We start from the raw sequence: 15,166 nt of genomic DNA on the forward strand, positions 1-15,166 counted from the left end.
CAAGTTGTGTAGTTAGGAGGTAAAATTTTCGTACAATAATACAATTGCTAATTAACAATAATTAATTAAATGATGAGCAGCTATAAATTCCTAACTCTACTATATCTTATCGGAATTTTCCATATAAATACGAATGCCGATATGCGTAAGTATTTGCTGGTGTTAAAGTGAGTGTAGAATTAATTTATGTTAGAAAGGATCGGAACTAATTATTGTTGTAGAGAAATACTGTATTTCAGTGATCCTTAAAGCTGATAGAATTTAATGTTTTCCTTAAAGACTAAATCGTCTGGTGGAATCATTACAGTCTAACATAACCTGCTTATGCTCTTGCAACACACAGTTGCTACTTTGGGGATGTTCGAGTCTCAATCACTGCGGCAATATTGCAAAGCATCATATTCGACGCAAAAATGTAGCAACTTTTGCAAATGTCAATCGTTCGAGCAACTCAAATTTTGACATTTCTTGCGCGCAAAAGTGACAAAATCGGCATCAACAAAATTTGTGATGGAAAAAATGAGGCAAGCGAAATCGCTCTTTATTTTTGTTTATAACTAATTATTATCATTAATTGTGTTTCACGAGACATCCGAAAATGTGATAAATATATATCTGGAGGATAAAATCGAATTGTTTTAAAGAGGTTTTGCGATTTTACTATTGTCCTCTTCTTTAAAATTTCGGCCATAAGCACCTTTTTTACGCAAAAAACTTTGTTTCCTTGCTTTTTTGTATTTAAGAAGCAAACTACACTCACTATCCACCAAGTTATCCACTGTTAAAAGGATTAAAAATTCATTTTTAAGACTTCTTAAACTTCACTTCTTCAATGCACCTGCACGCCGCGCTAAATATTTGCAAAATATTTGTTTAAGTATCAGCTGAGTATCTGCAAAAAGGGTTGCAATATTGCCGCAGTTATTTGCTTGCTCGAACATCCCCTCTCTGTTGCTAACAGAGTACAGTATAGTTTTGTTCACCTAACGGTTGTTTGTATCACCTAAAACTAATCACTATTGTTGTGTTATTTGGCATCCAAAGAGGTTTGATATGACAGCTGGACGTAATCGGAGAGCTGCCACACCCACAACGTTTCTTCTTTTCGCTACGTGGCGCCAATTGGATATTCCAAGCGTAGCCAGGTCCTTCTCCACTTGGTCCTTCCAACGGAGTGGAGGTCTTCCTCTTCCTCTGCTTAACCCGGCGGGTACAGCGTCGAATACTTTCAGAGCTGGAGTGTTTTCGTCCATTCGGACAACATGACCTAGCCAGCGTAGCCGCTGTTCCTTAATTCGCTGAACTATTTCAATGTCGTCGTATATCTCGTACAGCTCATCGTTCCATCGAATGCGATATTCGCCGTGGCCAATGCGCAAGGACCATAAATCTTTCGCAAAACTCTTCTCTCGAAAACTCGCACCGTCGACTCATCGGTTGCTGTCATCGTGCAAGCCTCTGCACCATATAGCAGGACGGGAATTATGAGCGACTTATAGAGTTTGGCTTTTGTTCGTCGAGAGAGGACTTTACTTTTCAATTGCCTACTCAGTCCGAAGTAGCACCTGTTGGCAAGAGCAATCCTGCGTTGGATTTCCAGGCTGACATTGTTGGTAGTGCAGCGATTTTCATTGGGGAGTGGCATCTATGGTTGAAAAAGGTGTTGCTTGGTAGTAAAATGTAAGCAAACTTTTTACTTAAAAATGCGATTGGGGCAAAATTTACCCTATTTTGCTCTGTAGATATCTGTTCTTAAATAACCTTACTTTTTCTTAGAGTGTTGTAAAATAATAATGCTATGAAGTTGTTTTGAAGGTGTTACAACGGAGGCATAGATGACTTAGAAGATACAAATGATTGGGCAAATGTAATATATGGACCTGGCCTTTTGATTACGACTAAATCGTAATTGTAGCTTAATAAAAGAGTAGCTTTCCGTACAAAACTGCTGGCATAAATTCTAAAACAACAATTTTTTTTCATTATAAACTTATAACCAATATTTCGCGTCATTAAATAATATGTAGATGTCTTTCTATATCCAAAAACTAGCGCCAGAAATCGAAAAATGCCGTGCAGGCGATGTGGACTGTATTGCAAAAATTTTACCGTATCTTTTGCAAAATTATACCAATGGAATTCCTGAAATTGGTCTAACTGATATAGAGAAATTGTCACTAAATAATATTATTATTACAAAAGCAAAAGAGCAATCGCCAGTTACGTTAAATTTGGCATTCAAAAAGATGTATTTGCACGGTATACGAAATGTAACGGTACAACGTGTGGTGGGCTTTGGAAAGGATCTGCTCAGTTCAAAATTCGAAACATACGTTACAATACCCAATTTAGTAGTGGATGGAGAGTATGTCTCCAGTGGAAAGGTGCTTTTGTTGCCAATGGATGCAATAGGTTTTGCAAAAATAGAAATGAAGAATACCAGGCTTAGCTTGAAATTTAAGTTTGATGAAGAATGTAAGGATGGCAAGCAGTATGCGAAGATAAAAGCGTTGAAATGCAAATTGACACCGGAATTGTAAGTTCAAATCCATTATGAAATTAAGAGTATTATTTGAATTATCTAATCTTTCAGAATAGTCATGCAATTCGATAATCTTTTTAATGGTAATAAACAGCTGGGTGAGTCGTTGAATCAGATGATTAATGATAACTGGAAAATACTTTGGGCCGACATGGAATCTCAAGTAAATGAAGCGGTTGCAGGAATAGTAAAACGGCTGCTGGCGAATATAATAAGTGTATTGCCCTATGACGATTTTTATCGCGAAGACTGACTGTTCGGCGTATAAAGATATTGAAGAACTTACATAAACATTATATATTGCTACTTAGCAATTCTAAATTAATATAAAACATTAATTGTTATTTATTCGTGAGTAGAAATAATTTGAAATATTCTTGTTTTTGTAAATTTATTTAGTCGAATCTTATTCCACCGAATCCCATGACCACCGGATCATCGCTGCAGATTTGGAAAGCGATAAATGTGCTATATCTTTCGTGAGATATATTTCATAACTATGACTAGCATGGCTTAGTAGCTAGAGCTGTGCAGGTCATGCCGGCAGAAAGCTATCACCTCCAGTTGCCAATAACAACTCTTCAAGTGAATTTCCGTACGAAAAGGTATATACCAGTAAAAATCATCAGCCATCAGGAATTGGATTAACTATGTATATCTTGGTTTGGAGAGGTTTGACATAAACATATTTTTCTTTTGAATCGTTCGCTTGTTTAAGTATCCGTTCTCGCTTGATGTCTACTGGCTCTGTGCACGCCTCCTAAAGGACATAAACACTTGCCACCTTTGGACCGACATCAGGGCACAGCGAACTCAACCGCTTTGCTACTGATTTGAAGATTCCATAGACCAAGGGGTACAGGGCGATGATACAAAAAAAAACTGTAATAATTTTTTTTAATGAATGCATTACATTTATTTTTTATAATTAATTATTTTTAAAAATTATGGACCGTAAATGTAATCTTCCTCCTCCATGACTTCCATGCATATGCTGCATCTAATTAGAAAATTATTCATAGCTGGCCAGGGCCTTGAGGGCAGCGGAAAGTGGAGATTCTTGTTATTAATTTGTTTTAAAATATTCGTTGGAGCTCCGCAATAACCGGTGTGACTAGGTGCACACTTCCACATCCTACATACGGTTCTACTAATTTCATAGCAATAAAGTTCTTCTTGGAGAACTGAGGGTTCTCTACTTTCATCTTTTCCCAAATATGGAAAGCCGTTTATTATATACGTATATTTGCTACGTTTGTATGTACATCGGATGCTAACCAAAATTGTATAACAAATTGTTCCGCTTTATTGGGCATGTATTGAGTGAATTTTCACCTTGCTTTCGTTGGAAACAATTGTTGGACAATAGTAATATATGGTCCTGGTTTATAACAATTTTGACTGTTGTCAATAAACTTGTACCAAACTTTGGAAATCATAGCGAATTTATCGGTTTGTAATCGTTGGCTTTCTGGATTTCTGTCTACTCATAGCATTTGAGAAAAAAAAGAGGGCCCCACTTTTTATTCAATAGAAGTGCTATATCTATATTCTTAGCCTCATATGAGCCGTGTGCATACAGAATTGCAAAAAATGCATATAACTTTGCAATAGACAGTTCCCATTCATATCCCAACACTCTAAATGCCTCTGCCTCTGTGCAAGAAAGTGCTTATATTCTTATCAATTATCATAGAAATACTTCAGTACACAGTCGGGGCTGATGTTTCCCTAAAAATATTATGACCAGGTGCTCTTTCATGATTGGGTCCTATTTTTACTTCCTGTCAAACAGTTCCTTCCAACGCAAATCTCTTTCTCTTTCTTCATCTACGTACGTTCGAAATATTCTCTTCGTTCTCATCGGTTTCAAATGGATCTTAATTCGTATTGTCATTCATCTTCAGAATATTCTTCTTATTTTCTGTAATAACTGTAAATCCTTGGAAGTGCCATAAACCATTTCCTGGAAGACACGTTTTACATAAAATTGTGCTACACTTCATTATCTTTCGTTTGTAACGACTTTATAGTTTTGGCTTTGAGTCTTAGAGAGAAACTATTACAAAAATGTATAAATCGTACTAGCGGTCAAATGACCGGTCGTGGTAGGTAAGAAAAAACAAAAATTTTTTTTCAGAAGGAAAAAATGTATCATACATATATGTACATATTATATGTACATATATGAGTTAAAGTAGTAAAGTTTAAATGCGATTCATTTACGTTGAATGTAGGAATTTGTAATTGAAATTTTAAAAACGTTCATTTGACCGGTCCTGGTAGAAATAGTGTTAATAAGCTGAAAAAGATGCTGTTTAAATTTATTTTCTTTTTGCTTCTTTTTTAAGATAAAAATGATAATACATTATGTTTTCGAAAATATCCTAAAACACTACTTAGTTCCTTTCATGTCTTCGTCCACGTTCATTGTAATGTCCATGTTGCTGAAGATCATCGTAAAAAATGTGATCATTGAAAATCTCATCCCTATGATAATAGTTTTGAAAGCCTTGCAATTTTTCACCAGCTTGATAATTATTAGATTCCTCAAAAGACTTTTCAGCGTGCTCACTAGGAGCTTGATCTGCTTTGTATTTTTGACTTAGTTTTTTGATAGCCGCCTGAGCACCAAGATATCTCAACACCGAGTTTTCCGGCACGTTTTTATTTTCTGGCATACGAGTGTCATAATCAGGGTATTCTTCGTCCGACAATTCTTTCGAGCTGACCTCATCATTTTCCATGGCATCCTTATTTTCTTTTCTGTCTTCGTTTGCATCCAAATTTCCTTCCTCGGTCGTATTCTCTGTAATTGGCGTGACCTTTGCGAAAACATGAGCCAGCTTTGTATCGAGCATTCGTTGATCGGTCAGTTTTTGCCCCTCCAACGTTTTTTCATGCTCAAACGAACGACTATTGTCCTTTTTTACAATTCCCAAATGTTCACTATACGAGGGAGCTTGTTGTTGAGCCAAAGCTTTGGCTACCAAGGCACAACTTGTTTCCGCTCTCATTCGTACCGGTCTTATTACTATCATATACGGGCTTATTTTGCGTATTTTCTTTAGTCGCTTGGGATTCTTTCGATATCTACGTGTCACATGGTATTTCACTTTTGTATGTAATGGAGTTTTTAATGTTCGCGCCATTGTCGCATTTTTGACTTCCTCTTTGTAAGCATTAACAATCACGCAAATCTCCATATTCTCTGGTGTGGGTATAGCTGTGGTATTTTGGAAAGGACACTGCAATATATGATAATCTTGTGAGTATTCCATTGGTCTTACGGGCAGCTTGTAGTAAGCGTGCAGATTTCGCTCTACAATTATTGCCCGCACCATGACCAGCTCCCGTAAGATGGTGAGGACTATATTTGCGGTGATGATAACGTAATTTAAAATAGCAGGCATGGTAAGACCCGTGATGTTAAAGAGTGGACTGAATTTACCCCATCCATTTACTGGCTTTTATAAAAATCATTGAATTTGTGTAATAGTAACTGGGAACGCCTTTATTTGAGCACAGAAAAGAAAATAACTATAATTTCTAAAAATTATGTAATAATTGAATTTTGCGGTTTGTGCTGCGACACTTTCGCTCAATGTCAATAATAGTTTGAGGCTTACACTGTTGGTTATGATGCAACACCTTTCTCTAGTTGGTCGAGCTTCTGCTCCTATTGCATAGCGGTCTCATTTTATCCATTGTTTAACATTTTTGCAATTTTACTTACAATAAGATTGTGGACATTATCTTGTCGGCCGGTGAATGATCGCTAGAGAAAATGGTTAATTTTAGTCGAAAGTGAGTTCAAAGTTTGATTGGCTTGCTTGAAGAGCATTTGTTATTGTTTGTTTAATTACTTCGTTTTGTTTCAAAATTGGAATACTTTGCTAAATTTTGTTTTAAACAAAGACAAAATCGATATACGTATAATAAGTGGAAAAGGTATTCTGAAAATTTTAAAACTACCGATTATGGAATTGTTCCTTAAGTTTTTTATTATATAATTCATCAAGGCCTATATGGTTTATTGGTATACAGAAACCTGTGGATTTATCAGTTAAGATGCCATGACAACTGTTCGTAATGCTATCCCACTATTAACTAAATAAATAGATGCTACAGGTGGCATTCCTTATACCTACTATACATATGTCTTTTACTTTTAAGGAGGAACCTTTAACGCGCAAGCGCTTCATCTATTATTTTGACTTTAACCTTGATTTTATTCTAGGAAATGTTAGTAAACAAAAAGCGATAGGTAATATTTACATAGTACTCTTTGTTAGTAAACAATGGGGTTAAAGTTTTCGTGAGCAAATCTATTAAGCGGTTATTCAACTTATTGAACATAGCAAGCTTTGACAGTTAAGAGGATTTTAAACTAACTTGGTTATTTACATATGTATATATTTACTTTTGTGAATACTTTACTTCTTTTATAGGCTAATACAGGATAGTTTTGGAGGAACTTGTGAAATTGTGACACGCATTCAGAAATATTGCAGAGGTTTGAGATAGAACAAGACGTTCCTTCAACGTTCGGGTGTAACTGAACATTTCATACTCTCGCAACTTTCAAGGAGCCGGCAATTTTTTTTTTTGAAATTCAATAGAACAAGTACATTGTGTCAAAAAAGCACCTGGAAATTGTAATTAAGTTCCCTTGGTAAATAATATTTAAATAAATGTACTCTGCTAAGTTAGTAGGACTGTCTCAAATTACTATGCTTGTGCTGTCACCAGTTTGTTTACAGCAGCTGCTTAAGTCGGTACATCTCAGTAGTGCGTTACGATTTTTACAATGGATAAGTTTGTATCAAACTTTGTTCGCGAGTCCATTCGAATGATTTGGTAGGCGGACAGACGGAAGACAAAAGAATCGAGAGAATAGTCAATATGTACTGGTAAGTTTGGGCTAAGAAGGTTAGACGTGTGTAGATCTGATTGTCTCAAGGTGAAAATTTAACGGAACTTTGACCAAGTTTATTTTGTATAATGAATTGTTGAGTATAAAAGACGCTTCTCGCAAGAAAATATTATAAAAGTATTTTGTTCAAAAGATCACTACATAAATAATCACATATTCCTGATTAGCTTTACTAATTATTTTCTTATTAGGATAAGGGCAAGAAGATCAAAATCATTACCGTGCTTTCAAGTTTAAATTCCTTTTGGTATGTTCGTGTTCCAAAACGGTAAAGGACCGCTAAGTGGCAAATCTACATTCTTTAATTCAATTACTAAGCATATTAGAAGTGAAATCCAAGCACTTGGCACTTGTCCCATTAGACACTCAACTGATTATCTCAAGAAAGTTCAACAGGTATTTCGACACAAACCGGAAAATGTGCCCTAATTGACTTCAGTCACGCGAAAACTTTTAAGGATAACAAGTTTAGACGTTAACGTTGCTCTTTTCTGCTGCAAACGTTTTATTTCGACCTACCACAAGTTTGTTCACATCGCGTGTCGAAGGAACTAGCAGCTGGCACGACTAAAAATAGATTCCAAGTGCTATTTTTAGCTTTGCAAATATGAAAGCAGGTAAATATAGATATTTCCACAAGTTGTTCACCAACTTTATATCGATACGACTCGATTGACTGGATCTCAAGTGCACATACATATGTACATAGATATGTATACCATATACAAATGTAAATGTTGCTATGGCAAAACCGCGACAACAGTGTGCAACAGTTGTTTGACGCTGAAGTTGCCGTTGCCTGGTTAACCCTATATTATAATGTAATATGCTTTTTGATTTGTTTATATAAATAAACAGGTTGCGAATTATTGTTTATTGTGCTTAATACAGTTTTTGGTAAATAAATCACCTTGACAACATAAGACTATTTATGGTATATAGAGCAATAAATGGTTCTATGTAATGAAGAGGTGTAAAGTCGAAACGTAGCCAGTACTCGAAAGACATTGTTGTGAGTGGAGCGCTGGCTGTAATTAAAAAATATATAATTAATTAGCGGTTAAAGTATATGAATTAATAAATCAATATGGTGTAGTGAAATGGTATTTCGGATGAGCTCGGTTCAAGATTTTTAAAAATTTAACAAGCATTCCGAAAAATTTACACACTAAAGTTACATTTGTAGTTAACTATGACTAACTCTTATACAAGTATTATTTTTAAAACACACTCATAATTAAGCGATTAAGAAAATTTCTGTAATTTACTGTATCTAATTGCCCAATTAGTATTTATTTAATTGTAAATAAATTGATGTAAGAGTCCATACACAAACTGGTGAAGTGAGTGAAGTGACAGCTGTTATGCTGAGCTTAAAATCTCGAATGTTATACCATAATCAAGTCAGAAACTTACTTTGAGATTGGATCAATGGTTCTATGATCGATAGTTCAAATGGTGAATTTGGTGGAGTGTTGAAAGTGGAGAGACCAAAAAGCTCCTACTTCTACCCTTAAGATCTCATCTTCAAAAAATGCAGAGCATACGTCAAGGATGATGAGAATGGAACAATTTCTATTCCACGGCTCCCAATGCACCAACTTAAGATACATTGGGTAACTGGGGTGGAAAATAATTTGGTTTTTTAACCACTGAGTTGCTGGATAAGGTTTAATTTGGTTACCAGCTGAGAGCACTATGGGCTTAATGACGGCCTAAGTGCCGCCGCTGATTTTCAATGAACCAACCAACTTTGAATTTTAAATAACATAAAATTTTTGATCGAAATCTATTATTTTTCCATGGTATGATTTTGGCAATCTGTATCTCGCGTTTTGTTAATGAGATTGGGTTGCCGTATGACGTTATAAAGATAAGATTTCGTACTAAAACCTCCTATATGGTTTGCAAATGCTTGATTCAGTATTACTTGAGCACGCTTCGATGACCACCAGCAAATACATATGTATATATAAAAACTGCTTAGAGCCATTAAAATTGAACTTGCTACAAAAAAGCTCGAAGTATGGCACGGATTGGATTGGATTAACACTCGTCTGAACCGTAATGACTCGCCATAAGCACCGGAAATTTGGTTGGTACGTTCTTATGCAACCACTTTATAGTTTCAATATGGAATCAAGTGATTACTACCTGGTCTTGATGAAGAACAATTTGCCCGAAGAGATGAAAATCGATTGTCTCAATTTTTTGACAATAGGGGCGTCGGTTTCTATGAGAGTGGCATTATGAAATAACCTTCAACATTGCATAATTCTCCTAAATCGGATAATTCTAATGCTAGCATGTGGATTTCCTGTTACAAGATTTATATACTGGTTCAAGTTTTGTTTTGTTGTTTTTTATTGATGTATAGCTCCTAATATGAAACTTAAAGTCAAGAGAGATGGATATACGTGGCCGGAACATAATTATTTATGACCAAGTGATACAATATACTTATATAAAACAGACCCACCGGTCGATTTTTATGCTCTCGTTCATGATTTGGAATATGCACTAGCTACTTCTAAAGAAGATACAAGGGCAGCGGATAGAGAAGCTATACGCAATTTTGTGGAAGATTATAAAAAGAATGGTAGTCTTGCTGAAATTACTGGAATAGTTGGAATATCTGTGAAATATGGATTCGAATCCATTTTTGGGGTACAATATACAAGGATGTCATATCAAGCAAAAACCTTTTCACAAATAATATATGCTGCAAGAGAACGTCATTTTTCACAAGCGTGGGCTGGTATAAAAGATACACCAGATAAGATGGATATATGGATTACCAAGATTAAAAAAAACGCTGAAGTTTAAATAAATATATAAAGTATATAAAGAAGGTGGATATTATTATAATACATTAAAAAGAGATTTCGATGCTGGACAAGCTGCTAGAACCGCCCCAGTCAATAACGGAGGTTCCAATAAACGACCCAGGCCAGATAGTGAAAGCGATTTAAGTAGTGGCGGAGATTCTCTCTCTTAGAAAATAACCTGCGCCAACTTTTGTGAAGATATATTGTGAAATGCAAAAGTTGTCCATACAAGAACTTGATTCCGATCGTTCAGTTTGTATGGCAGCTATAAGTTATAGTGGTCCGATATCGACCGTTCCGACAAATGAGCTGCTTCTTGAAGAGAAAATGACGTTTGCAAAATTTCAAAATGATATCTTTAAAACTGAGTTCGTATATATACAGACAGACGGACATGGCTAAATCGACTCAGCTCAACATACTGATCATTTATATACATATATACATACTTTATTGGGTGTCCGACGCTTCCTTCTGAGTGTTACAAACTTCGTGGCAACTTAATATATTCTGTTCAAGGTATAAAAATAGCTCTTCCCTTTACCCTCATCCTAATTAGTGTACTGACATTTCATCCTCATGAGTTTTATAGGTGCTAAAAAGATCTTAATTCAGGAAGAACATCTATTTTTGGAGGAGATATGTTGGGTCAGCTGTATGTAAGTGTAACCGTTGTATTGAAAACGGGTTTATTCTTATCTACTCACCGATAAAGTTCAGAAAACTTCGTATCTTCCTTCATCGCACCAAATAATGGTGGATATTTTTTCGTCACTTCACTGAAAATAGTTTTGAAAAATATGGATGTCAAAAAATGTAGTTTCTTCTTTATTGATATTTATATTTTTAAATATTTAATTTTTACATATAGTATGAATACAAATCATAGGAATTAGATGGGTTCAACAAGTAACTGTTTGTAATAAATTGTACATTATAATCATATAAGAGAAATTAACAATATTTTTATCCTTTGCTAGAGGGGCTAGTTGCGATAACTCCTACATTTAAGCCACTACTATTTGAAAGCTAAGTGTAACAGTGGTTTATAAAAGTAACCATGTTTGGTGTTACTTAAGTACTCAATATATTTTAATAACACCATCCATTAGGTTCTAATTCGCTATATCAAGGACAATCACTTTTTCCTTTTTATACTCTTGCAACCTGTTGCTTAAGAGTATAATAGTTTTGTTCACCTAACGGTTTTATGTATCACCTAAAACCAAGCAAGATAAATATACGGTTATTTACATATGTATACATATATAAAGGATCAGGATGACGAGAAAATTTGAAATCCGAGTGAGTGTCTGTCTGTCCGTGCCTTTCTGGGAGCCGGTGTGAAAATTGGACGACGGGCGTAGCACCGCTCTCTTTTTGGTGAAACCACATATCTCGGGACCCAAGCTACCGATTTCGGCTAAATTTAGTACTTAGCATTCCTCTTATATTCTTATGTCACATTGTGAAAATGGGCGAAACCGGACAACAACCCCGCCTACTTCCCATGTAGCACAATTTTCTCTCAGGAAATTTCAGGTATAATCTTTCTCTAGCAATGGGTCGTCTGTATGTCAACAATGGGTTTAATCGGGACAATACTTCACTTAGCCCCCATATACCTAATGTAACATTTTTCGAACTTTCGGGTGACTTTGTACCGCTTATATCGGCGAATATGTGAGTTATCTTAATGAAAATAAGAGAGAGTGTTTTCATAACAATGTATTGTTTTGCCTAAAATAGATAAATTTGAGCGAAAACTTGACCCAGCCTCTACAAGGTACTTTCCAAAACAGGGCTTATTGAATCTAGCGCCCCCTGGTGGTGCCATCTATATGTCGACTGGTGCGTTGGAATATGCTATCTTTATCGATTATCCAGTGAGAATTTTATGACATTTCATTGATTGGAAATGAAGTTATTGCGTTTTAAGTGTCAGTATGTTTGTGTTATCGGTGCGAAAATGAGCTTCGAACAAAGAGCCAACATTAAATTTTGTTTTAAAATTGGTAAGACTTTTACCGAAACGTTTCAATTGATGAAACAGGTTTATGGCGATGATTGCCTATCCCGACGAGTGCACGAGTGGTTTCAACGTTTTCAAAGTGGTCGTGAGAACATAAATGACGATCAACATGTGGGCCAATCAAATCCGTGATCACCGGAAATTCTATCGAAACTGTGTGTGAATTCAGCAAAAGTCAGCCGAAATCATCATTGAAATCCATGGAAATGGAATTGAACATCTCCAAAACATCGATTTATCGCATTTTGACCGAACATTTACGCTTACGAATGGTGTGTGCACGGTTTGTTCCGCCCAATTTGCTGACGACCAAAAATTGCTCAGAATCCAAAATTCGAAGGACGATTATTGACCAAAAATCACATTTTAACCATTAACCACTCCCCGTATTCACCTGATATGGCACCGTGCGACTTCTTCATTTTCGGAAAAATTCATTTGCCCATGAAAGGAAAGCGTTATGCAGACGTAGAGGCCATTCAAAAGGCTTGCACCGGCATACTGGCGGCCATACCGGCCAACGGGCTCAAACACTCGTTCGACATGCTTTTGGACCGTGCAAAAAGCTGTATTGAAGCAGAAGGAAACTATTTTGAATAATATAAATTGATTTTGCCGAAAAAACCATTTGTTCTGTTTTTTTAAGTTCTGTTAACTTTGGAAAGCACCTTGTATATAACTAATATCAGGAGTTTTGAAATTCCGGCAGCCATTACGCTATGAGATTGTTTTTTAGAATGTGGCATGTTAATAGTATGTGGTATTGGGAAAAATAGATAAAACTGGGTCGATACTACCCCATCTCTCATACCACAAATAATGATTTTCGTTTTTCTAACAATTCTTACACCGAATATGTCTGTTTGCCGTTTTATTCCTTAAAGCATTTCCCTGACTTTGATTTCTGCAAGTTGCAATAGTATAAAATGTTCGGTTGCACCCAAACTTAGCCTTTCCTTACTTGTTTCTTTTTATTTCTTAAAAAAAGTTGAATTTGTAAAATAAATTGCATATTGATATTTAGTGCGATAGCTACAAATAACATGCATATACTTAATGGGTAATCCATACAGAGCTATTATAGCTTTAATATACTATAACTGCATATAACCGTCAATAGCGAGCAGTTTAGTATGTGAAAGAAATTTTACCAGCTGCATCTGAAGCCATTGATGATCATAACGGTTCACTAAAAAAATTAAAATTTTGAACGTTAATATGCAAATAATAAATAAATTTGGATCTTCCGAAAGTAGCATTTGCGAATGTTTGAAAAAAATATTATCCTTTTCTTAATTATAATAACATTAAAGCGAATGGCAAGCTCTATTATAAGAGTTCTTATTCTATTGAAAATATGCCCGCATGAATCACCCTTAATATGATTATTTGTAGATATTAAGTACAGCATATAATATACACTACGTATCGGAAATAAAATACCCTACTAAATAGATAACATATTATTCGTAAAAAAAATTATTGAAATCATTTCAGAAAAATTTCTTCAAATGGATTTTGAAATATTCACTAATATTATTTCCGCTTTACAAAACTATATTGAATACGGCAAATTGTTTTGTTAACTTTTTTCATATGCCAAATAACTACATTTAGCCATTTTGGCAGCGATGGTATCAAACTGAATGTAATTTGGTAGCGTGCAATAAAATATTGTCAAATAATAACAGTTATGTTGATGTTTATCAAAATGCATTTGTCGGAGGGTGTGTGTAGCGCGGTTGTTAAGGCTCAGTTATTTTTTCGATGGTTGTCAATTGAAGGGAACTTTCTCACTGACTGGTACCAAGAAAATAGATAATCGTTGCATCATTCTTAAGTTGGATATTGAAGATGAGTAGTGGCTACACTTTAATTTTGTGAGAATTTTTTGTGGAAAAAGGTGAAAATTTTATAAATAAAGTATTTAGAATTATATATTATTAATAAAAAGGTGGAGAGTAAAAAAAAAAATAGTCTTAATAACGTAATGTGCTTACATAAATAAATGTGGAGGAATTTGACCTATAAGAAGAGCTTTTCGCTTACGCAAACGGTTACATAATCACAAATATAAATTTAGTAGTGATGTGTTTTAGGAAATTTTTAAATATACAATAAATGAATTTAGTTAAAAATATTGAAATTTGTTATTATTATTATTATAACTTTTTCATATTTTTCAATTTCAAATAATTGATTTTGCGTGAAAATAAGCTTGTATAGTAATAAGTATAGATACATATATCCATTCATAAAGATTATTAAATGTTTAAAATAATTATAAATTTTTTCAAAAATATTTTAAAATAACGTAGTACAACATTTGCTGACTCTTAGAGTTATAACTAACGTTTTTAATATCTACTTACATAAACTTATACAACATGAGATGAAAGTCTTTGGCCCATCTTTATTATCGACCTTTGATGCATATATCCATCGGCCCACAAACTCCTCCTTTTTGCCTCTGATGACCCAAAAATATTTCACGAACTGTTACTATATCTTGGTATCGCCATTTTGAGGCCAATTACTTGGAAGCGATTGGTTCTAAATGGAGACTTTTTGCTTGTGACGCGATCTCTCGCCATTCCAAATTTTTCAGCCCATTTATCTAACACAATATAAAACAAGTAAGGAAGGGCTAAGTTTATTTTATACTCTTGCAACTTGCAAGAATCAAAGCCAGGGAAATACTTTTAGGTGTAAAACCAATCATATAGAGTAAGGTCAGCTGGATGTTCGAAACTCCCGGTATTAGTTATTTTGGGGACTAGGCCAAGTTTTCGTTCAAATTTATCTATTTTAAGCACAAAGATACAATT

The 15,166-nt window shown here is 34.9% G+C and overlaps 3 protein-coding genes across 3 annotated transcripts in view; 2 read left to right on the forward strand and 1 right to left on the reverse strand.

Annotated features, from left to right (window-relative positions):
* Positions 1 to 2,861, forward strand: LOC120770940 (protein takeout-like). Its single transcript, XM_040098653.1, has 3 exons — positions 1 to 145; positions 2,053 to 2,536; positions 2,594 to 2,861. The coding sequence occupies exons 1-3, from the start codon at positions 70 to 72 to the stop codon at positions 2,793 to 2,795; spliced, it is 762 nt and encodes a 253-aa protein (XP_039954587.1). The 5' UTR covers positions 1 to 69; the 3' UTR covers positions 2,796 to 2,861.
* Positions 2,862 to 4,941: 2,080 nt separating this feature from the next.
* On the reverse strand, positions 4,942 to 5,955 carry LOC120766473. The gene has a single exon (XM_040092015.1). It carries the CDS (start codon positions 5,953 to 5,955, stop codon positions 4,942 to 4,944), a length of 1,014 nt encoding a protein of 337 aa, XP_039947949.1.
* Positions 5,956 to 14,055: 8,100 nt separating this feature from the next.
* Positions 14,056 to 15,166, forward strand: part of LOC120770932 (dynein beta chain, ciliary) — a 41,566-nt gene continuing 40,455 nt past the window's right edge. Inside the window, exon 1 of the mRNA XM_040098641.1 lies at positions 14,056 to 14,241. The gene's annotated coding sequence lies outside the window, so the exon portion shown is untranslated. The remainder of the gene's footprint in view (positions 14,242 to 15,166) is intronic.

Source organism: Bactrocera tryoni, chromosome 1, assembly GCF_016617805.1.
Source record: "Bactrocera tryoni isolate S06 chromosome 1, CSIRO_BtryS06_freeze2, whole genome shotgun sequence".
In the NCBI taxonomy this organism is placed as follows: domain Eukaryota; kingdom Metazoa; phylum Arthropoda; class Insecta; order Diptera; family Tephritidae; genus Bactrocera; species Bactrocera tryoni.

Bases quoted from the DNA above. Each gene is read 5' to 3' on its own strand.
- LOC120766473 (XM_040092015.1), bottom strand. From the start codon at position 5,955: ATGCCTGCTATTTTAAATTACGTTATCATCACCGCAAATATAGTCCTC.
- LOC120770940 (XM_040098653.1), top strand. From the start codon at position 70: ATGATGAGCAGCTATAAATTCCTAACTCTACTATATCTTATCGGAATT. The intron at 146-2,052 runs GTAAGTATTTGC...TCCAAAAACTAG, and splicing joins AAATACGAATGCCGATATGC to CGCCAGAAATCGAAAAATGC. The intron at 2,537-2,593 runs GTAAGTTCAAAT...CTAATCTTTCAG, and splicing joins TGCAAATTGACACCGGAATT to AATAGTCATGCAATTCGATA.